Genomic DNA, 24,532 nt, shown 5'->3' on the forward strand with positions numbered 1-24,532 from the left:
GTCAGAGGTTATCTACCACATTTAGAAGACATAAACTCAGATTCCCAACTCGAAATGTTGGATCTAATAGCTTTTACTGAAACACACTTAAAGAAAAATAATAACATTACTTTTAAATTAAAAACAACGAACACGAATTACAATACAATGAGGAATGACAGAGAAAAAGATATAGGTGGGGGAGTTATGTTTGCTATAAAAGAAGATATTTCCATTGAAAGAATTCCAACTGAAAGCAGGATATTAGAGAAAGTAGAACATATATGTATACATGTAAAAGATAAAAATCTATATATCATTCTTATGTACAGATCACCTAAAACAGACCTTTCAAAATTAAACACATTTCTCGAATACATGATACAGTACATATCATCTCCGACTTCTGCAATTTTGATAATAGGAGATTTCAATGAAGACCATAATACTGAGATAGAAAGAAGTATAAAGACCTACATGTCAAAATTAGGCTTTAAACAATTAAATACAAATCCAACTACAGATTACGGAAATATTTTAGATCATGTATATTTTAACAAATGTGAAAGTATTATTATAGAAATTGAAGTTAGAGACACATATTACTCTGACCATGATTTAGTATTAATATCACTATAGTCTAACATGAAATAGATTTAAAATTAAAATTACATTTTTAATTCAGTTTATATACTTTTTTTTATAGGCGTTTACATACATAAATTAGATAGGTAGTAAATAGTTACACCTAATAATTACACATTTCAAATGTTCCTTCACAGAGATATTGAGATTCCACCGTTTACAGAAAAAGTATACTGTATAACATATTTTAATTCAGTTTATATACCTTTTTTTTCAACACATATAAATGATTTATTTGTCTCTGAAAAACAAAAAATGGATCCAGAATATATCTACAACAATAAAACAGTATTTCTTATATAGATAGAAACTAGAATCATACTTAATACTAAATGATTACATGTATAGTAGGTAGCAAATAATTACATCTAAACATTAATCATTTCAAACATTCCTTCACAGAGATACTGAAATTTGGCAGTTTACAGCGGGCGAAAAGATTACATGCGCGCTCTGCTTGCGCACTAGTTGGCCATTTATGGCCTACTAGTGTGCAACAAGCAAGTATGCACTCGACAGAGTGCAGTTCTAGTTATTTATTATGATGATCCATATTTGATGGTATCCACATTTATCCACATTATACTGTACTTGCAGTGAATAGCCTGCATCCTGCATAGACTCACTAAATTGAGAAAGGAGTAAGGACGCAATCATGTCACCCGCCGGGGGTCCTGGGATGCAATAATGTACTCAGTACTGTACTCTAATGCCGTTAAAGTAGGACTCATAAAATGTCCCTGGGACCCATCTTTACATTGAAAACCTATTTACATCACTGACTTGGCAATTGGGCATGTCATTATAGTCATTTTTTCAAGAATGTCACCTGCAATGACAACATTTTGTTCCAAAACTTTGGAAAGCGGGGCTTAAGTGGTTAAAGGTTGTGAGGTATGAGACTAAACAATATTTTAACTGGCAAAACAAGGTTATGTAAAGTGAAAACCGTAAGTTATCAGGTTTATGTGAGGAACGGAACTAAGAGTACAGTCAGTCACAAGTAGCTAGAGGTGGTCTTAATGCAGCACTCATCCTGCCTCTGATTCATGACATCACTTCCCACCAATAGGAGTGGGTTCTGTGTCTGATGATGTCATGTGAGTCCAATCGGAGGAGGTCCCTGGCGCTGCTGCAGTCAGTGTGCTCTGTGGGCCTGTCAAAGGGCTTGTAGGGCAAGCGGAGGGTGTTTCTCTCCTTGCTCCATGTGAACAGCTGTGCCCTTGTCCACTTCATTTACCCAACAATTTATTGACCTATTTAGGTGCTTGATGATTGATCACACATATTGCTTTAACTCTGAGTGGAATTATATTAATCTAATCTTGTGTTGTCGGTTAACGTTTTAAAACGGTATAATGGATTTACAATTTGGAAAAACCAGTTCACAAAATTAGGGTAAACCTTAAGGCACACTCCTTAAGATAGTGTTCATGTTCTCCTTCTTACATGGTCCTCCACTACATGTCAGTCATCTATAGACTACAGCCCTCTAGGCTGTCTTTGTCTTGGCTCATAACCAAGACTTGCTTTGAAGGCTTATTTAGGCACACAGGAAGAAATATTTGACATTGATAAATAATGACAGCAGAGGCATAAACCGTTTATGCTATTGTAAAAAGCGAAAATATATTAATCTTTTTCCCGGGCTTGTTGAGAACTCTAGTTTTTGCCGGCTGCTGCACAAATAACTTGGGGCAGGCCCGTCTAGAGTTTGAAATTTGAATGGACAGGTATACTAAGTCAAAAGGGAGACATCAAAGAGGAAGGATGGATGGGGAAGGATCAACATATGGAATGTCAGAACGGGTTCTGAAATGTATCCATATATGGAGATCTAAGGGTTTGACGTCAGATGTAGAGTTGCTGGCCAATAGTGATGACACCAGGGATCTCCATATGGGCTTAACTGCGACAGCAGGTCTCATTTTTAAATGACATCAGGGTCTCCACATCTCCATCCCTGATGATGTCACGAGACCTGGGTACCATATTTGGTGTCCGACACACTAACTGACGGGAAATGCTCGAATCCATAGTTAATTGCGACCTTCGGTCGCAATCGGGAGGCTATATACGTACATCATAGATGTATGATGTCACAGACTGGCCACATGAATTCTGAGCTCCACAGGAAGACACTGTTATTCAACCATATCTTGTTTTTATTAAGCTAAAGGTACTATTCATTCCTGACATTCTTCTGATGTTCAGCTTTTCTATCTGGAGAGATAAGCCTTGCGCAAACAATGCAACACCTTTCCCCATACCAGCACTACTGCATTCATTGGAAACTTAGTTCTGTCAACAAATCTGATTGATTCAAATATAGGTTGGAAGTGCATATTGGATTTGGACCCTATTAATTCAAGCAGGAAACTAGATTTGGCATTGCTGAAAATGTGCTGAGAGCAATAGTGCATGGCTGCATGCACAAAGAGCCTCTTCTAATTGGCTTACAGCCAGGCAATCTGCCGTAATCAACTTGCCTCACTGCTCCCACTTTAAATGCACTCTTTGAATGAGTGATTTTTTTTTATGGTCTTCTAGAAAGAGTTCTGTGAGTATGTCTGTCCAGACCAGGGCTATTATCATAAACCAGGGGTAAAAATAATAAAGGCTGCACATTATTCATATGCATTGCTCCACATACTTTGGTTTAGTCATAAACAAACATCTATCTATGTGATCGAAACATTAAACAAACGTACAGGGAGCATATCACTGTTGTGCAGATCTCATCTACATCCTGCACCTGGGCACTTCAGATCTCTCTTGTCTAAACTCACAAAACCACCAGGGCCAAACTTCTTCTGTCTGCTGGCCTACAAGAAAGTAACTCCCCCAAATTATTTTTCACATATGTTTTAAATCTTTTCTAAATATACATTTTTTTTAATTACATTTTTATATTGGAAGTCAAAGGCGGTCAAATCGACCAAACCTTGCTCAAATATGGAGACAACAGACTGGCCACATTAATAAGTCTGATATCAACATGGAAGCCACACTGTTATTATACCCCATCTTGTTTTTCTAGAAAAGGTTCTCAAATAAAGTCAAGGGAGTACTGGAGTATTTTCTGGTCTCCAGGGAGACAGCTTCACCCAGCTAATGGCTTGAATTGACCTTGATGAGTACACAGGGGGAGCTGTTAGGGGGTAAGTAGCCTGGGTTTAATATAATTAGTTTTAATTTTTGATCTGTTGAGGAGCAGAATTAACTTTACACCTCGTAATCAGGCGTCCTGTCCATGTCCATTTTGTATTCTAACTCGTAGCATGAGTCACAGCGTAGCAGCGAGTCTAAACTAATTGATTTGCATTATGTGGCGACGCCAACCAGAACCCCCCCCCACACACACACACACACACACACACACACACACACACACACACAGTTTAGGAAAGCCTAGTGGCACGAGGTTAGGGGTTGAGTGTCATGCTCAGGGAAATTTCAACTTGTACAAGGGTCAAACCAGTAGTAACCTTCTGATTCCCAGACAACTTATCTGACCCTGTAAACTACGGCTACCCCAAATAAACATGTTTGGCATTCTTTTAAAAGACCACACCAGCGTCGAATCGATAATATATTATCATTTATTTTCTATTCACATAGATCATATTTACCTACATATCATATTTACCTAAACAGTCCATTCTCTTAGTGGCTTTATCTTTTACAGCCATTGGCAAGCGGTCTGCGAATATTCTTGCATTAGATTACATGGACCGATCACATCCAATTTCTTGTGCACGTTGCCATTAGGACAATGAAGTACTAAATCCTCAAATATTTTTCACATAATGTGAATTACTTTTGTAAGCGGATGTTGTTTTAATTTTCTCTAAGGTATTAATCATGTTTTTTGCTCCCGATCTGATTCCGATCATTTGATTTTGAGTATCTGCCGATCAGATATTTATATTTTATAGAACACTTCTGCCATATCACAATAGTACAATATCACAGACAATATCCAGTCTAATCATGATATACTAGTAGCGATCATGTTTTCTTTTGCTCCCTATCCGATTCCGATCATTTTGAAAATGACGTTATTGGCCCCCGATTTTCGATCAAGTGATCGGATCGGGACAACTCTACAATTTTGTCAATGTTGACAAATTACAGAGACTCTACTATACAGATTGGTTAGTTAGACTCGGAGTAGAGCCGCTGCTTATATGTGCTTGGAAAGGAGCCAGCTTAGGTGGTTCGGGCATCTAGTACGGATGCCTCCCAACTTCCGAACGTCTCTAGGGAGGTCCTCACTGCATGTCCCACTGGGAGATCCTGGGGCAGAACAAGGACCAGATGGGGGGGGGGGGGGGGGATTACGGTACAGGCGCTATTTTTTTTAAATTGTTCAATTAGCCCATCTACATCGACACGTTCTGAGCTTGTGTCTGAAGGAAGCCAAACAAAAATAAGTTTTACTCTTATACAAACTTGAGCTTGTAGATTGGTTATTTGAACTATTCAAAAATGTTTTTCAAAATAGTTTAAAAAAAAGAAAGAAGAAAGACAGAAGTTTAGGGATAAGGGGTAAGGCACTGACGGAAACCAGCCTACTACTAAGGCTGGGTAAATGGGTATGTTGTTACTACCATAGCACTGACGAAGGTCTGAGGACCGAAACGTTTGCTTTTTAATTGCACCATGAGCACAGAGCACCATGAGCACAGCACGATAAAATAAAAGAAAATATATTTTTCTAAGTCTCAGTCTAAGGAGTTTTACTTCTTTTTCTATACGGTGAGCGAGTCTTTTCCAGTCAAAGTTTTCCTTATGTTGTTACTAGAACCATAATCCTGTGTTGATAATCTACTGGTCTTGTTCCGAACTTCCGACATGTCAACACACAGTAGCCATGTGCCTACAGTACTTAACAGGTCACACATGGACCATTTGATATGTACGAGTTGCATCGGCAGCTTTTGTATCTTGGTAAAAGCTGCAAATGGAATGCATCTATTGTTGTTATTGAGGAGCAGATTTTTTTCCTCACCTCCGTCTTTCAGCAGCATAGCCTGAGCAAGTGCTCCATTGACTGGGGCTGGGCTACCCAACAGACACTAGTCACCATACGCTGCTGTTATGGGGGTTATGCGTTTTAGCGTGCACCGTACCGTACCTGCGAGTGAGCGTGAAAAAGAATATCGGTAGTTTGGTACCACGCCATGACACCACTGCATAGACATACATACACACGCGGCCAGTCATTGGAGCAGTTAGGCATACCGGTAGCTCAAAAAGGCAAGAAGTTTAGGGATAATATTATAAGGGGTAAGGCACCGGTTAAAATAGGGCCCTATATCGCCACAGTCCACATTTGCGTGGGAACGCCTCTGGATCCCCCAGGAGGAAGTTGCTAATGATGCTCTGGAGAGCGAACAGGGAAGTCTGGAGCTCTCGCTCTTTCCCCCCGCCACCTGACTCCGGATAAGCGATTATAGACGGGTGGATGGATGGATACTGGATAGTTGAAGTTTAATTCAATGAATTAAAATACAAATAAATCCCAGAATGTAGCTTTTCGTTTAAACCCAATACTCTTTAGCCTCTCTTTTATACTCTTTGGCCAGGTTGTTTGTGAGCACTGAGCATATTACTTGACATAGACTGTATGTTGTATGTTTATGCACAGGGTGAGATTGACTTCATTGAAGGACAGAGCAAGGGCAGTGTATGTGGGTATATGGCTATGCCTGGGGCTGCAGACTGTGCAGAGCATGTCCACCAAAAACAGAACAGACAGAGCTTGTTGTAACTCTGTAACTGGCATTGATCAAGAACACTTGCAAACCCCCGCTGATATTATGGTCCTTTTGTGCAAGGAGCCAGTAAAATATGACTGGTTTGAAGCCTACAGTAGATTACCCCTGCCTTCGGTTCATTCCTTCATCGTGCCCACTTGGCCCATGAACTCAGAGTTTACAACAGGCCACTGGTGAACCTCAGAAAAGCAGATTACAGAGAGGGAGATAGAATGGAGGAGCTGAGGCTCTGACCAAACCCACTGTGGATTATAATGTGGTCTCTAATCCAGAGGGATGGTCGGGAGCCATGTGGTCAAGGTGGATTCTCTAAAGGCAGCCATGGCCTTTATAATTACAGTGCCATAATAAAGCCTGATCTGTCCCATATTTTCGTTATTAGATGAAACACTATGTGGGTTGCCTTGACGTCTATAATTAGCTGAGTCTATTCTAGTGAGATATTTTTTTTAACCCAATGCATGTAGCCTATCCTACCTTCTCTGTCGCGCTGCTTTCTCCTGAACTTTCAGCCCCATGTTGTTCTGGTAGAATAGAACCCCAGATCGTCTGGTCTCTGACTGAGTCTGCTTTATCATCCTTATCGCGGTCCCTCAGTTGAACCTACTGTAGACTAGAGCCATTCCTCTCACTCGCACAGTGCCGCCGCCTCCTCCTCCCCCTCCCTCCTTCCTCGTCCCTTCTCCCTCTGTGTTCAGTAGTGCAACGGGGATTACTGATGAGCGCAGCAACCGGGTGCTCGTTACCGGGGTCCTGGAAACGGACGAGGTCTTGTACCTGGCTGCGAGTGTGTCGGTCATGGTGGGGAACTGTCTGAAATAATGGGGTAATGGGCACGCATCCATTCGCCAACCCGGGTAGAGGAGAATCATGGACACACTGTAGTAGCGGCTGTTGGACAGTGTCTGTGCACACAAGACCGGTGGTGCCATATTGATACGGATCGAAGCGGCGCGTGTGTGTGTGGATGGACATCACTTTCATCGCAAACCACTTAATGACATGTTCGAGTAAGTGATACTACTACTACTACACAACTTTAGCCTCTTGCTGATTGCGCGAATCAGGCAATTGCGCGATATTCTCATCGGGGAAGGATGTACGTGCCTTTTGTTTATATTAGGCTACATAGCGAATTGAATTCACTGGAGCATTCCGTCCGTGTGATCAAAGGAGTCGCAGCCTGCATATCCAATTGGGAATATGGGTGGGACAGCCATGGTGGCGGTGCTGCTGCCTATTGTATATGGGACCAATCTGCTACCGATTGAATTGAACAACGTGATCGTGTGTGGTTCATTGCTCGATTACACACACACACACACACACAGTAGTCTCTGCCTCGAGGCGTGCATTATGCTATTCGACCTACTAACAAGACGAGACATCCCAGTCTCGTTGTTTTACTTACCGTATATTATCTGAAATCGTTTCCCTTGCAGTTATATTAACACTCTGCTCCGCCACGGCGTCGGTCGGAGCGAATACGTTTAAACATCTCCCTTTAGGCCTATATAGCATAGCATGTACTATGTGTACACTCATAGAAATGAGAGGAACATTCTGGCTATGTTGCATATAGCCTTTCCATTACGCCTGCTGGAGGATTAAGTTAAGTTTGTAAACACACACTGACACAGATTCACACGAGCACGCGCGCGATTTGGCGGCTGTCCCGGTCATATATATGGATGACACGGTTTGACACAACAAGCTTATTAACGGTCTGCTGTTCCTGAAGGTAGCTTAGCTTAGTGTCACTTTACATCACTCTCGAAATGGTATGGGAGGAATTAGTTCATATTATTATTTTTTTGGTAATCAGATTATCTTTAGATAATAAACCAAGCATAAGATATTTATTAGTTTATTATCCCAAATGATTAAAATCTGGCAGGTGTAATGTGCAGCCCTCTGTGCTAGCCACTCCCAATTCCCATGCTGAGATTGACAGCTCTCTGTGTCACCAGTTATTCCATCAGTCAGGGACGTTTCCTTGGAGATGCTGATATTTACACCCTGTACTCCCACCCCCCTACCTCTGGTCACCAGGACAACGGCAGTCCAGTTGCATTCTGGCAGGTTTAAGGGATTGGCGCTGATTCGGAAAGAGAGAGGGCACAGGAAGGGAGGATAATGCAAAGAGTGGCAGCAATAAAAAAAGAGAACTGAGTGTGCAAGAAAAGGGAAAGTGAACCAGTCAGTGAATATGAGACCGGTTTTATTTGAGGAAAAGAGTGTTCAGTCCTTTCTGAGTGGGTCCTTATCTTCCTTGATTTAATTATTGAAATGATCAAATAAGTTGAGATACTGTTCATTAGGCTAATTTGTAGGCCTAGTACTCCACACTGGGTATACTATGTGTGTGAGTATTAATAACTGGTCATTCATATTCAACGTTATGTAGATTTCACTCCTGGAGGCTAATTTAATTCACACGAGGATAAACGGTTGTGTGTGATTCACAGGCTTGTTGTTAGCCTGACTGGCTCATTTCACTTTTAAAGGAGTGACGTGCAACTATGTTGTGGCATAAATAGACATTTTCATGGGTCCATGTTGTGAACATGAGATTAACCTGTTTTGGCAGCAATAGAACCCTAATGGAGACTGTTCAAGCAGAAACAATACTTTGGTTTGAACAGAAGTATCTGTATCTGAAGTGTAGGCCTACAAAGTGAGATGTGAATCTACTTTATAGCAGCAGTATTATACAAGCTTGACTTTGTCTCATGGTTCTCTGTTTGTGATGACCCAAGGGCTAAGACAACAGTGTAGCCTCATCTATGCTTACATGTTCAGCTTGATTAAGCGGAAATAACCACTCATTAGACAATTTATTGAACTCGTTGCCTTTGCATCTTTACTTTTTTTTGCCCTGGAAGAAAGGCTCAATGGACCTGTTGTAACTTGACCCCACAATCTCTCTTGCAGCAGTCAGCTGTTCATTATTCCCAAGAAAACTGCTAGCCATGTGTAGCTTGCATTTTCTCACTGAGACGGAGGTTCAAAGTCCATTTGCTGTAAATGTCTCTACTGCAGTTCTCTAGCTATAGTAATTGGTTCAATCGATGCTACTGGCAAAGCAGCTGAGTGATCTGTTTATTTTGGTCCCTTCGTGTGGGTTTGGCACACCGTAAAAGTCTTAGTGTTAATTAATTTTAACTCCTAAGAGTGTACAAATGGAACCAAGTGGACCTGTAGTGCTCATTTGGTTCCATCTGTACACTAAATTGTACAAAGGGATTATACAAGTGTACAATTTTACAAATTAATTATTAGTACACTTTTGGGAAATGACACTGAGGATTTCAGCTGTGTAAGGGGATTGTGAGATGTGGTATAACGTTGCCTTTCTGCTTAGCCAGGCATTGCTGTCCGTACAGAGTGAAGCTGCTTTATAAAATATGAGCTAACCTCCGAAATCCGAGCTAACCTGTGCCTCTTCCTCTCTCTCTCTTTTATTTTTTCCTCGTTCAGTACGGCCAGTAACTCCCCACGCAGCACCCCTGGCAGTTCTCCCTCCCTGCGCCGCAGGGTCTTGGGGGGAGGCAGAGCCAGTGAGAGTGAGGGAGCAGCAGGGGAGAAGAGCAGCGGTGGTGGTGGCGGAGGGGGTTTGGACAGTCCCCTGCCACACATACCTTCTGCCGCCTCGCTCACCTCAGCCTACCCCCTCGCCTCACGCCACTTCAGCCGCAATGCCAAGGTAAGGGGATATTACCTTGCATTGAACAAATGAATAAAGTACCCTTTCATTTGCCTTTTAGGCGTGGTAAACAAAAGTTGCACAGGGCATTATGACAAATTTACCTAAATATATAAAGAAATTACGAAAATGGCCTCAAGCCTCAAAAGTGTAAACAAAGAATTGAAAATGGTCAGCTTGTCGTTGATCTAGGCGACAACGTCTGCGTTACACGCTCCCCGTCTGAAAATACCTCATCTGTGTAGGCAACCTATCTGTGTAGGCAACCTACACAGCTTGACCTAACCCAGGTTCCCTGGCTGCTTGTAGTTTAGTTTAAATATTTTCATTAAGGAAGGTTAACATGTTGGTATCAGTGTCTGTCGAGTGTAAGGTTAACACCCACTCCACCCGACCCACTGTAATTCTGCAAACTGTTAATAAATATTTCAATCAATGGCATGGACATCCCTGATACTGGCTTTCCAGCTAACCAACTAAACAAAGACATGACATCCCTAGTCACGTTACTTAGTATAGCACGTTCTCTTTTAATGGATAAGATAAAAAAAATAAAAAATATGAACTGTCGACGCATACTAATACATTTCACAAACAATCAGAAACACAAAACTAGAAAAAAACAAGCTCTATTAAAGCATTACTTTCAACACAATAACGCTCATGTACAAATGAAGTGTTTCTTTTAGCTGACCAGGAACAGCAGTCCAGTTGATAACTTCTTATACTGCTAAAATAGTGTTTACAGTTTGCATGCTTCCGCTGAATAAAGTAATGAATGAACAGAAAACACCAACCAAAGACCATAGGACTTTTTGGCAGTTTGGAATGTTTATCTCACTGATTAAATCTCACAGTTACCTTGACATTTATGCTGATCATTTTCCAAGCATACCTTAGTTTGTTTTCAAGGAATTTGCTTGAGATAGGTAATCCAATTACATTTTGATTACATTTTGAAGTAAATGTTTTGGTCACTGTGTTTTAATGCATTTTACAAAGCTGTGAATAGACAATGATGTGTATTGATGGCGGTATGGACCTTTTACACGTATTGATGGCGGTATGGACCTTTTACACTGTATATATCACGTAAAATTGTAGATCATTCTGTAGGTCTATCTGATGTTACGCTTCATTTATACCCCATTGTGCGCTGGACGGTGTCGTGCCAAAAGTAGACGATCTACAAGCTCACAACTCATCATGGTGTGTTGTCAACTTGTAGTTCAGCTATTTTGGCACGCAACACCATCATACAATGAAGTATAGTGATTAAATGGTTCACACTTTAAACACCAACACACAACTTTTGAAAGGGGCGTGTTTAATTAATTTTACCGTTTATCTGTCAGTTTGTGCTTAACAGCTATATGGTGCAGTGATTCAGGTGTGTGACACTGACTAAATGGATCATCACGATTAGAAATATATACCCCAGGTGGAAAAATTACTCTTATGTGTCTGTAACGAAGACTCTGACTAGGACGTTGGGCTATATGACATATGACATGTCTAGTATGACAATCCCTATATTTGGCCCAAGCCGACCTAGTGCTGATATCAGATAGATGTGGTGGAACCATATATGGATAGATCTAACTGGCTTAGTCATCGTGACGAGCATAGTCGGAGAATATATAACAAGGGTCGGCTTCAGGGAGAAGGCAGAAGTCGAAGCACGTAAAGAAGTGAAAATGGTCAGCTTGTCGTTGATCTAGGCGACAACGTCTGCGTTACACGCTCCCCGTCTGAAAATACCTCATCTGTGTAGGCAACCTACACAGCTTGACCTAACCCAGGTTCCCTGGCTGCTTGTAGTTTAGTTTAAATATTTTCATTAAGGAAGGTTAACATGTTGGTATCAGTGTCTGTCGAGTGTAAGGTTATCACCCACTCCACCCGACCCACTGTAATTCTGCAAACTGTTAATAAATATTTCAATCAATCAATCAATGGCATGGACTAACTGGCTTAGTCATCGTGACGAGCATAGTCGGAGAATATATAACAAGGGTCGGCTTCAGGGAGAAGGCAGAAGTCGAAGCACCTGGTTTAAGTTGTAAGTTCACCACTGCGGGGGTCCTAACCTAAGTAATCAGCAATAGAGCCTTGAGCTATTTTATAGTGTCTTCATTTTAGACGATCTGTGGGAACTCACTGGAGTGTTTAAGCTAACATAGCCCTTAGCAGCTGACTGTTCTAATGATTGTTGTTTTTCCACGTCAGCAACACATGTACATCAGCCTTCAAAAACAGAAGTGCTGCTAATTCTGAAAGTACCGGGTACATGCAAACTGCTTTTTGAGCATGAGGTCACATGGATTCTACAGCATTGTTTGTTCATTTTAATTTGATATTTTAAAAGTGTATAAAAGCCACCCTACAGCAATACGTAACTTCAACGAGGATAAAAAAACACAATGAATGAATGAGGCTTATTTCCATTGTGGTTCCCTGAGGGAAATAGTTATTGTTCGGTTTGCATATGAATGAGGCTTATTTCCATTGTACTTTTGTACCTGAATGTAATGTTTCTACTGTAGTCCTAGAAAGCAGCATTGAGGCAGTCTGAGTCTGCTGTTGCCAATATTTGTAAACTGGAGTGTTCTGTTAGCCATTGTCACATACTGTATACTAGAGGACATTGGACACTGTTGACCACTGTATAACTATGTGCTGTTCTTTTCTTTGCAGAAAATGCAGAGCTGGTACAATGTAAGTATACATTAGGAACCCGTCATTAGGTGTTTCCACTTCAGGGCACATTATTTTGCTGATTACAGGTTGTCTAGAGAAGGTCAACAGTAGTTGACTTTGTGAAATGGAAACAACTGGTGCTGAAAACAAGGCTGTTGTGTTGTATGTCACCTGCCATTACATTTTTCTTTTCAACTATCAGAATTTTAAGCTTCTCGCTGTATTTACCCCCCTTCCTATTTTGACTTTATGCCTATTTAATCATTATTCTGTTACGTCTTGCAGCCTCTGTTGTTTGTTCTTTTAGACTACGTTTCACAGCCTAGCCAAAGGGCATCGGTTGTACCTGCTTGGACGCAAGTCAAGAGCTAGAGTAACGGTTCTCCTTTTTCTGCCCTATTGCCATCTCAGGTTCTCAGTCCCACATACAAACAGCGCAACGAGGATTTCCGTAAACTTTTCAAGAAGCTGCCTGATACCGAACGTCTAATAGTGGGTGAGTGGCATGCAACCATGCACGTCATATGTACACAAACAGTCACACACATTACACAAACGGACCCGAACGAAGGTAGTAGGTGTGCACTCCCTGACTCTTTGTCAGATGGCTGCATACCAGCCAAGGTTGGGGTCAGTTTGGTTCGAATTCAAGTTTCACTTCAAAATGTAAAGTGAGAACACTGTTCAGTAATTAAGAAGAATGATAACAGTCATTCAGAGTAAATTATTTCATTTAAAACAAGAACTGATCAATTATCAGTAAATTACCAGTGGCTGCCTTATATCTCCAGTATCGTGCTATGAAATGTAAATATTTTCTTTTTTAATTGATCTAATCGTTTAATTGTTGCGTCCCCCCCCTATATGGGTTTCGTAGAAAGGCAGCCAATCAAAAGTGTGCTTCAGTATGACGATATGTCAACTCTATGTCGAGGTTTTCATGGGTATTCATAGACCAGTGCTTTTCAAGCCACTGGTATAAAAGCATAAACCTTTCTCTTTCCTCCTTGAAAAAAGGTCAGATTTGACCTGCATGTATAGTTGTTTGGGTGGGTTTGTCTTTGTGACGGGGCTTTTTTGTGCAAACCGCAATTTTCTTGTGCACACTGCCAGTAGTAGGCTATTAATGTTTTTCATATATGTTTTAGACTTTTTGAAATATTTATAGTTACTAGACTGTTAGTGGATGCATACAAGGCCATTAGTGGCTGTTGTTGCCCTTGGGAATCTGCTATGCACAGCATCTCCAAGCATATATGTAAATATTTACTGCTACTAATATTTACTACTGTATGACAGTTAATGTTTGTTTGATTTGATAGTAGGCTATTAATGTTTTTCATATATGTTTTAGACTTTTTGAAATATTCATAGTTACTAGACTCCCTGTGGGGGTGTGGAACGCGTGTGTCGAATTTGAAGTTGGTGAGGCGAACAGTTCTCAAGTTATGTGATTTACAGACGTACTCGCGTACAGAGACATGGTGCATCTATAGATATATTATTTATTATTATTAAAATGTATGTCATAGACGAGTAGATGACTGATTTCATAGATTGCTGATGTCTCAGGCTGCACACATGAAGTCTGAGATCTGCATTGCAGCCACGCCGTTCCCCTGATTAGATTTGTAAATACAATTTACTTCCTGGTTTAAGTCAAACTGGCAATGGAAATCCAGGAAATGGAATTAATCTATGTAAGATGAGGTCTGCGGTTGTTCTCAGTTTCTTTGTTTCCTTATCCCTCTCTGCTCTGTTCTCCAGACTACTCCTGTGCACTGCAGAAAGACATCCTGCTTCAGGGTCGACTCTATCTATCAGAAAACTGGCTCTGTTTCTACAGCAACATCTTCCGCTGGGAAACCACTGTAAGATAGACACACACACACACACACACACACACACACACGCACACGCACACACACACAAGCCCTCATGTAAATTTAACGTGTGCATGGCAGAGAGTTATTGCACTCTAATCAGATAACGTTCCATTTAAGCACACTTAGTCACTGAGCAATATAGATATACGGCGGTACTTTAGTAAGATAAGAAGAACTTCATATTCATATACAACCACATACTGAATCTGGGCTGGTCCTGTTTGTAGATCACCATCCTGCTGAAAGACGTGACGACTCTGACTAAGGAGAAGACTGCCAAACTCATCCCAAACGCCATCCAGGTCATCACTGACCATGAGAAGGTCAGACACCAGCACAAATTAAGCTCATTTTTTTTACTTCGATATACGACCGTGACAGCAGCCCCATTCTTCTCTTTCTTCCTGCTAGCATAGCCATGTCAGAGCATGTAAATCATGCTCCGGCGCCCTAGTCTGGATGCATACAAGGCCATTAGTGGCTGTTGTTGCCTCTGGGAATCTGCTATGCACAGCATCTCCAAGCATATATGTAAATATTTACTGCTACTAATATTTACTACTGTATGACAGTTAATGTTTGTTTGATTTCGCTGTTGTTTTTGGTCATTGAAGCTTTGGGAAATCAGCTGTCCTTTGATCGTACTTTGACATTGAAAGAGCAAACATCCGCAGGGAGGTCATCCCACTGTCCCACATTCTTTTTTTGTCACACTTTTTTTTTTGCCGTCTCACACTATCTCTCTCTCCCTCCCTCCCTCCCACCTTCCTTTCTTCTTCACTTCCTTCCTTCCTTTCTCTCTAACTGTTTTCCCCTCATCTCAGCACTTCTTCACGTCTTTCGGAGCAAGGGATCGCAGCTACATGATGATTTTCCGTCTCTGGCAGAACGCGCTGATGGACAAGGTACCGCCTTTCCTCCCTCCTACTGGCTGGTGTTCCTGCTGGCGTACTTGACAGAGCTGTAGTTACATAATGGCACACAGTGTAGGCCAGTGGTTCCCAAATGGTGTGCCATGGATTTGTGACTAGCACACATTGTTATTGCAATATATACAAACTATAGTATACAGCACTTTGTGCACTCTCATTTCCCAATACAGAAGCTGTACATTTTAAATCAAATGGGGTAGCATCATAGCCAGCATGATACAATTTGTACATAATATTTGACTGTTTATATAATGGCTAAACCGACAATGTAGTGAAATACTGCATAGCAAGACACTGGCCAGAGCTAGAACCTGTTTGATGATATTGAATATTGTGTTCATCCACCAGCCTCTGTCCCCCAAGGAACTCTGGCACATTGTCCACCAGTGTTACGGCACTGAACTGGGACTCACTAGTGAAGACGATGACTATGTCTCCCCCACCGCCGAGCACCTGAACGGCCTACTGTGAGTGTGGAGACATTTTAATTAATTAATTAGAGGTGCACATGTGTAGAATAGTCTATTTCATTGGCCTTGCACGTACATCTAGTCTACATTAAAATCTTCATCACATATCCAGTCTATACCTAGTCTTGCATAGCCAGGCAATTGACTGCTAAAAAACCGCATTTCTAGTATCTATCCTATATCCAGCCTTATTTGTCCAAGCTGAGACGGTGATAAGTTATCTTCCTGTTCACCCGTTGATGAAGCAGCTGACCAATTTACTAAATCAAGCTAAAATGCCACTGTCCTCTGCGATACCTCTAGCTTTGCATGGCGTTGGCTCAAACTAACACAGCTGTATTCATAGATGGAAATAGGCATTGTGTATTTTAGTTTTTTGTTAGGTGAAACCTGACTAGTGAAAGCTCATGAAATGTAGACCACCTAGTCATACTGACGTGGTGACGTGATTGGCTGCTTCTAGCCAATGGGACAGCACAAAGCTCCCTCTGGCCAATGGGAAGGGGAGAGGCAAATATCCCTGGCAGTCACGCAGGCAGCAGACAGACAGTGCAGAACAACGCAGAAGAGTAGCATGGTCACACTCACGGGGTGACGGGGAAGGAAGAGTTACGCCCGACACAGCGCATACTACAGTTATTTGACACTTTTGCAATGTTCGAAGTCGAACGTCACTCAATATAACTTCAAACCAAACGCGGCTGAAACAGCTCAGCGCAGATTTTGTGACACACAAACATACATGTTACTACAATAATAATCATACTAATATGGGGGGGGGGGAGAACACAACAGAGACAAGAACTTTTGGGCTTTTTGATAGATCACAGTAGGTTGACAGGAAACAGGGAGAGAGATGGGGGGGGGGAAGACACGCAGCAAAGGAGATCGGGATTCTGACCTGCGACACACTGTCAGGCTGAATTACCAGTCTAGATAGCCAGGCAGACGGCATCGAAAATGTTCCCCCCCTGTTTAGCCGACGAGACCGAAAATCTTAAAACATTAATAACTCTTGATCTAAATCATTCCGTCCAATTCTAAGCAAAGATTCTGTGATAGACGGCCCACCGCAGTCCAGTTACTAGTCGCGGTAGATTTAACCATACCTCCCGTTGTTGTCGATCGCCTCTAGAGTGTTTTGGCTACATTTAGCTGCTCCAGCCACATCCGGGATAACATCCGGTCTGGTAAAAGTGCTCCACTGCTATAAATTGCTGGGCCCACTGATTTAATGGATTAAATAACCCCGGGCAATCTGGGTGTTAAAAAGGGAGCAGAAGTAGCAGAGATGGGCTGGACCCACACATACGTGCCAAACGTGCCATCTTCACTTCCACTGTATGGTGAGAAAAGAGGCAGTGCGTTGATGGCGCTGAAGCGTGTGAAGGCCAGCGGCTTTGATGCGTCTGGGTTCAACATTGATGACACCAGTCAATAGGACAGAAGTGCTGTGTTGACCCCTCTTGGCAGCCATATCACTTATAGTTTTCTTTCAGTGAGCCAACACTTCCAAAGTACACACCATTAAAACGGCACACTCCATACTCATGCCAGCACTGCCCAGAAGACAACATGTAGAATGCTGTTGAAAGGAACACGTCTTACGCATTGGCTTGTATTTCAGATTGGTTGGCTGAGGGACATGTGTGAGTCCGTCCATAGGGTCCAACTTAGCACATGTTATGCTCGCTCTCCTGATTAAATTCCTGAAACGAAGTGTCTGGCGACTCCATGGTGTTGAAGGAGACATGTGGTTGTCTAGTCTACACACTCTCCCTAGGTCAACAGAGGATCTTATTGTTTTCATTCAGGTCCTGGGTACATTGACAGTCATGTTGATAAATTTATATCATTCATTATAACATGTTGATCTAACGCTAGTATTTTCTCAATGTCTTTGTCAATAAATAAGGCGACGAGTAAGTAATTAACAGATTATTGCTAACAATTAATCATTGGCCTCGATTGTTAAACCTCAGCAGGTGAGAAATGCCTGGATGATAATGCATATACTGTATGTGTAACTATATACCTATATTATATTTACCCTATTTCCTCCCCTGTCTTCCAGGCCAGGAGATGAGTCAGGCTCCGTCACAGATCTGTTGGACCTGAGCTCGGCATCAGTCCTGTCCTCAGGCAGCTCCACTCCTGTGGTGGTGCCCTCTTTGCTGGCCTCTAGTCCTGTCTCTACAACCAGCCTCGGGGGCTCCTCGCCCCCTTCCTTTGCCTCCTGTCTTCCCATAGAGGTGCCTTCCTCGTCCGCCTGCAGACTCGGCACCGATCCTCCGGAGCCAAGCCCGCCCAGCTCCCAGAGCTCGCCGCCCTCCTCTACACATACCAACACCTCTGCCACTGCCTCTTTTGTAAGTTTCAAACTCATCAACATGCAACATGTACAAATGCTAGGATATTAGCTATTGGTTTGATACTCTTGGGATCGGTGAAGCACGCCAATGCCAAGAAACAATACCACGATTGACACACATTTGTAAACGCTACTTTTTTCAATGGAAGGCATGTGTTCTTTGGCCCTCATTTATCAATTGAGTGTAAAATCTGCATGAGAGATAGCATGTCGTCAAGGCATAATCAACGTTTATGGAGTGATTTGATCAATGATGAACGAATCATAAACATATGGATGAAGGCTTGCAATGCAAGCCTTCACGTGCGTCGCCAGCACATAGGCTGCCGGCACACATGCAAGCCTTGCATGTGTGCTGGTATGTGCTGGCGACGCACGCCGCAATCCCGTCCTCCCGACTCCCGAAAACGATCTCGCTTTTATCTGAATGTACTGTCAAAGCACTTATTTAAATGGTGAATGATTAAGCCCCTTACGCCTATAGCCTACAATTACAAGTGCGCTCGCATATATATGTTTAACAAGGCCAGTAAAGCACATAACTAGTACATTGTAAACATGTTATATTGTTTTTAATTGCTTGTAAAGTTGGAAATATCTTTTTATTTTCATTTTTTTTACATGTAGGCCTATATACTGTACATACAGTTTTATATTAACATTTTAGGAGTGAATACATATGCTTAGATGCCTGTGGCAGCATGTCAGCAGTTCAGACAATGCTGCTCCGCTTGTGTACGACAGAAAAACAGGACAAAGCCTACGACAGCTCCCGACCTGAGTGATTTTTGTCCTGGCTCACGTTCAAGGTTTTGTGGAAATGGTAATGCAGTAATTTCGGCGTGCACCCACCCAACGCCGAGTTGATAAATGAGGGCCTTTGTGTCTAAAATGTCACCTTCACAAGTATACAGGGGATAGTTTAGTTTCCAAGCAACATTGTCCCCGGAAACTAAACTAAACTAAATCTGAGAAGCCAATGCATCCATCTGGGTTATGGGGACAATGTCCTCAAATGAAAACGTGATATCGGTGACAGTCCTAGGTGAGAAAACGTACAATCCAAATGTAAGTATAGTGACATGATGTAAATGGTAAATGGTGCATTTATATAGCGCCTTTATCCAATTACATTCACCCATTCATACACCGATGGCAGCGGAAACCATGCAAGGCACCAACTAGCACATCGGGAGAAATTAGGGGTTCAGTGTCTTGCTCAAGGACACTTCGACAGTAACTCTGGGGGAGCCCGGGTTCGAACTGGCAACCTTATGGTTACCATCCAGGCACTCTACCCCTGAGCCACCGCCGCCGCCTGATGTGAACTGCACACGCCTAAGGAATGCTTTTCACCAGGGGCTTCATATATTTAGCTATCCAAGCATGTTCCACCATGTTGAATTAATTCTGTTCACCTAGTCTGACTTCATTTTGAGACAACAACAAAGTGGATAAATGGAGTGGTTTGTTGACTGTACTGTGTATGGATGTAATGTGAACTTCATGCTGCACAGCGGTATGTGCTACTCGGGCAGAGGCAACAGGCGGTCAAGCTGGGTCTAGCCTCCTCTGTCATGTGAGGGTGGTGTGATTTCCTTAATAACCTCCCGGTGACCATCCTTTCAACACATTAACCCTGGTTTCCCTATTTTGGGCATAGTATCATAGGTGAACATTATGAAACCTTTTCGGACAATTTCCAAGTACTTGCATTTTCAAAAATTGCTGATCTTCAAGCTCTCAGCACACCGTGATAGAAGCCTGCAGATAGACTATTTTCACTGTTTGTCATGCGACAAAGTATATACAGTTATTTACACAGGGGTACCCAAATGGCAAAAAGTAGATAGTGATCTACCAGTAGATCACAAAGGCTGTGCAGGTAGATCACATGACATGCCCCTAAAGAATATTACATTTAAATATAAAAAAAAATTGGCATCTGCCTCTTGAATTAAGTTGACTTGATTGATTGACTGACAAAAAAAGTGCCTGTCAGCTCAAACCCATAATGCAATACTTTGGTTTCAAGAGTATTGCTGTGCACAAATGCCGGTAGGCCTATATTACAAATGAAATGCAAAAAAAAAACTACCTATTCCATTTCTCCCCTTTCCCATTCCAAGTGCTTTTGTCTTAAATATAATGCCAGCACCGCGCTATTCCAAAGCCATTTTCAGCAATGGTATTATAATGTTTTCAGTGAGTAGATCTTGTTGAGCTGTTCATTTTGAAAGTAGCTCTCATGTCAAAAAAGAGCGGGCACCCCTGAGCTACAGTATATACGTGCAGTACAGTGCTAATGCGTAACATTTTTTATTTTTGTTATCCGTCCCTGCTGCCTTATTAGTATCTAGAAGAGGGTGCTGAGGGTGCGGACAGCCTATCGGATTCAGCCAATCACATGATGCCCCCTCCATCCGCCAGCCTGGGAAACCTGTCGTCATTGGACATCACAAATTACGAAGAACTGCCCACGGACCCCAGCAACTCCTCAGACACACAGGAGGAGAGTGAGTGTTGTTTGGCCTTCCAGGTTATTCATGCGTCGAAGTAGGGCTTAAGTGGTTATGGAACCCACAGTTTAGTCATTTATCAAAAACCAAGGAAACTGGTGAGAGGGGGACATTGGTAGTACGTATATTTAGGGTCAATTTGGTTTTCCTTGTAATTGTAGCTGATGGGATCAAATATGAGAATATTTTCACACACACACACACACACTCTGCAGTAGCTTTCAAAAAACATTTATTTGTTGGGTAGAGTGGACTAAGTAGGTACAGCTGTGGGACGAACCATAGTTTATCATAGTTATCACCTGCACAACAAGCCAAAATTATTATTATTATTATTAATTATTATTAATCATTATTACAAAACTGGTAAACAACATTATATAAGATCCATGGTGGATTTTCATGAGGTCATTGACCTGGCATGGATATAGTCAGATATGATGTGCATAAAATTCTATAAGCTATAAGTACAGTACAACCATAACGTGGAACTATCTCCCAAATTGAAATGCCTCACCGCCTAACATTGTCGTCTGAAGTGTATTTCAGGATGCTCAAATGTGCAAACTGAAGACAGTTTTGATAGTCTTTGACAAGTTTTAAAGGGTTTAAGTGGCACATTTCTATGAGTGACACTTTTTTTTTAAATTCTAGAAAGAATTCTAGAAGGAGCACAATGTCACAAAACGCCAATAATTCTCAGTTGTAGCCCTAGATTGTGTAATAATTTGCCCCGTTGCAGGTGAGGTGGAGTCCTTCTGCCCTGACCTGAGTGGACGGCTGCACATCAACATGGTGGTACGCATGAGCGTGGACAAGCTGCACGACCTGCTCTTCTCCAGCGACACAAACTTCATCCGCCACCTCTTCTCCCAGCGCCACTTCACCGGTATACCATACACAACCCCCACACAACGTGCGCACACACACACACACACACACACACACACACGCACACACACACACACACACACACACACACACACATAATTAATATGTACTGTACATCTGACAATATCTTTTGCTAGGGACCGCATACAAGATTCATGTTCTTTTTTAGTTTTTCAATGTTTCACATTTCTTTTTAACTTTTTAAAGATTTTTGGGAAAATGGCAGATCTACAAGCTCATAATGAGCTTCAGATTTCAGATGTGGATGCTAAATGAACACATTTAGCTGGACAAATACCCAGCAGCGAATCCTAAGAACATTCAATAGTTAGTTAACAGAAGCAGGGCATTGTTGTTATTGTTGGAGGTCTAGCACATGGACACATGCATGTGCAGAATTACATGGCCCCTTGTGAAGTGGACATCACACATCAGCGTTTTGCATGGGGTATGGATGGTACTTATTTTCAATTTAGCCTTTCTGCTTTTTTGTATTCTGATTATTTTTTCCCTCCATTGCATTTTCATAACTGTATTGCTCTTTTGCAGAGTCTAGTTGAGGACACCATTTGGTTATTCATGCGTCTGTCCTCTGCTCTGGGGACATACTGTAGGCGCCACCGCACCATACCGCTAATGAGCTTTCACAGTTTTTGTTTACGCTGTGTTAAACAATAAACAACCCTACGTCACTTGTCAGCCTATCGTTTGTTTCTCCTCTGTATTTTCATGCAGTCCATTCTTTGGCCCGACAACACATATTCAGGTCACTAGGGCGTCAAGCCATAATAATTCAAGAACTCTCTTTCATAAATGCTGTGTCTTGCCCAGAAACCATGGTAATAGTGAGTTGCTCATTTTGCTGTAGTTTACAATTGATGCATAAGGGAAGCGGAAGCCTTTGGAGTTCACTCAGTTGGTGTTCTCCCCGGTTGGTGCCCCTGCCAGATTGGGGTGAGGGGGTGTTGTGTGAATGTAATGGGGGCATTTCTTTCTTTTGTTTTTCATGAAAGTGTGTGTACTGACCCACTCTTTTTCCAGCTTTTTGTTCCCTCGCCACGTCTGCACTCGCTTATTCTCTTCACCATATCCCACTACACTTCATTGATAGATTATCAATCTCTTATCTATTTTTGCTCTGTCTCGAACTCACTCTCTCCCTCTGTAACACCATCTTTTGCTTTATCTTCTCTCCTTCCCCGTTTTGTCTTGCATTCCCTCTCTCTGTCTTATCTCTTCCTACCCATCTTGCTCTCTCTCTCTCTCTCTCTCTCTCTCTCTCTCTCTCTCTCTCTCTCTCTCTCTGTCTCTCTGTCTGTCTCTCTGTCTTATCTCTTTTCATACCCATCTTGCTCTACTCATTCCCTCTCTCTGTCTTATCTCTTCCTACCCATCTTGCTCTCTCTCTCTCTCTCTCTGTCTCTCTGTCTTATCTCTTCCTACCCATCTTGCGCTCTCTCTCTCTCTCTGTCTTATCTCTTCCTACCCATCTTGCGCTCTCTCTGTCTTATCTCTTCCTACCCATCTTGCTCTACTCATTCTCTCTCTGTCTTATCTCTTCCTACCCATCTTGCTCTCTCTCTGTCTTATCTCTTCCTACCCATCTTGCTCTCTCTCTGTCTTATCTCTTCCTACCCATCTTGCTCTCTCTCTGTCTTATCTCTTCCTACCCATCTTGCTCTCTCTCTGTCTTATCTCTTCCTACCCATCTTGCTCTCTCTCTGTCTTATCTCTTCCTACCCATCTTGCTCTCTCTCTGTCTTATCTCTTCCTACCCATCTTGCTCTCTCTCTGTCTTATCTCTTCCTACCCATCTTGCTCTCTCTCTGTCTTATCTCTTCCTACCCATCTTGCTCTACTCATTCTCTATGTGTGTCTCTCTTTCTCAGATCTGTCTGTGGGCGAGTGGCAGCAGGACAGCAGCAGTGGGAACACCAGCCGTGTCCTGAGTTACACCATCGCCATCAACAACCCGCTGGGCCCCAAGACCGCCCCTGTGGTGGAAACACAGGTCAGTCACTGACAGAAACACCAGGTCTTTGTAGAGACCGCCCCTGTGGTGGAAACACAGGTCAGTCACTGACAGAAACACCAGGTCTTTGTAGAGACCGCCCCTGTGGTGGAAACACAGGTCAGTCACTGACGGAAACACCAGGTCTTTGTAGGCCACTTTCGTCGCATGGCCTACATAATGTACATGGTGATGGAGTTAAAAGCATGCATACTCTACTGGATTGGTGCTTAGTAAACACTACACTACACAATGCTTTAGAGATGTTTATTTTATTTATTTTTCAAGATTACTGCTCGACTATTATTCTAGCCTAATAGGAAGGACATTTGGTGGATGTTAATGTAGAAGAGCATTGGTGTTCTATTGGTTGATCGATTGGGTGGCATTATTGCTTAATGGCCTCTACAGACTGTAGGAGTTTTAAAGTTGTCGGCGAGTCATTAGATCGTTATGTATTTCACACTACAGGAGTCTTTATTTTTTTTAATTGACTTATTATCTGTGTGGCTTTCACACTAAACGATTGATAGCCACTAGGCATCACACACTGCAAGAGTTCACCAAGATGCGATCCAGACCCGATACATATAGGCTACATTTGTTTTTTTATTCCAATTCATTTTGACATCTCACGCA

The 24,532-nt window shown here is 42.1% G+C and overlaps 1 protein-coding gene across 3 annotated transcripts in view; it reads left to right on the forward strand.

Moving 5' to 3' along the window:
• gramd1a (GRAM domain containing 1A) overlaps positions 1-24,532 on the forward strand; it is a 43,228-nt gene that overhangs the window by 8,859 nt on the left and 9,837 nt on the right. For 2 of the 3 annotated variants that reach the window (XM_083761149.1, XM_083761151.1), the window contains 11 exons: positions 9,888-10,113; positions 12,811-12,831; positions 13,225-13,309; positions 14,581-14,684; positions 14,927-15,022; positions 15,524-15,604; positions 15,980-16,098; positions 18,176-18,470; positions 20,826-20,988; positions 21,734-21,880; positions 23,772-23,893. In XM_083761149.1, coding sequence (XP_083617275.1) covers positions 9,888-10,113; positions 12,811-12,831; positions 13,225-13,309; positions 14,581-14,684; positions 14,927-15,022; positions 15,524-15,604; positions 15,980-16,098; positions 18,176-18,470; positions 20,826-20,988; positions 21,734-21,880; positions 23,772-23,893 — 1,459 coding nt within the window. The remainder of the gene's footprint in view (positions 1-9,887; positions 10,114-12,810; positions 12,832-13,224; positions 13,310-14,580; positions 14,685-14,926; positions 15,023-15,523; positions 15,605-15,979; positions 16,099-18,175; positions 18,471-20,825; positions 20,989-21,733; positions 21,881-23,771; positions 23,894-24,532) is intronic. The other variant, XM_083761150.1, reaches the window with a different exon arrangement.

This window comes from Protomyctophum parallelum (genome assembly GCF_964188405.1).
Source record: "Protomyctophum parallelum genome assembly, chromosome: 3".
Classification (NCBI taxonomy): Eukaryota; Metazoa; Chordata; class Actinopteri; order Myctophiformes; family Myctophidae; genus Protomyctophum; species Protomyctophum parallelum.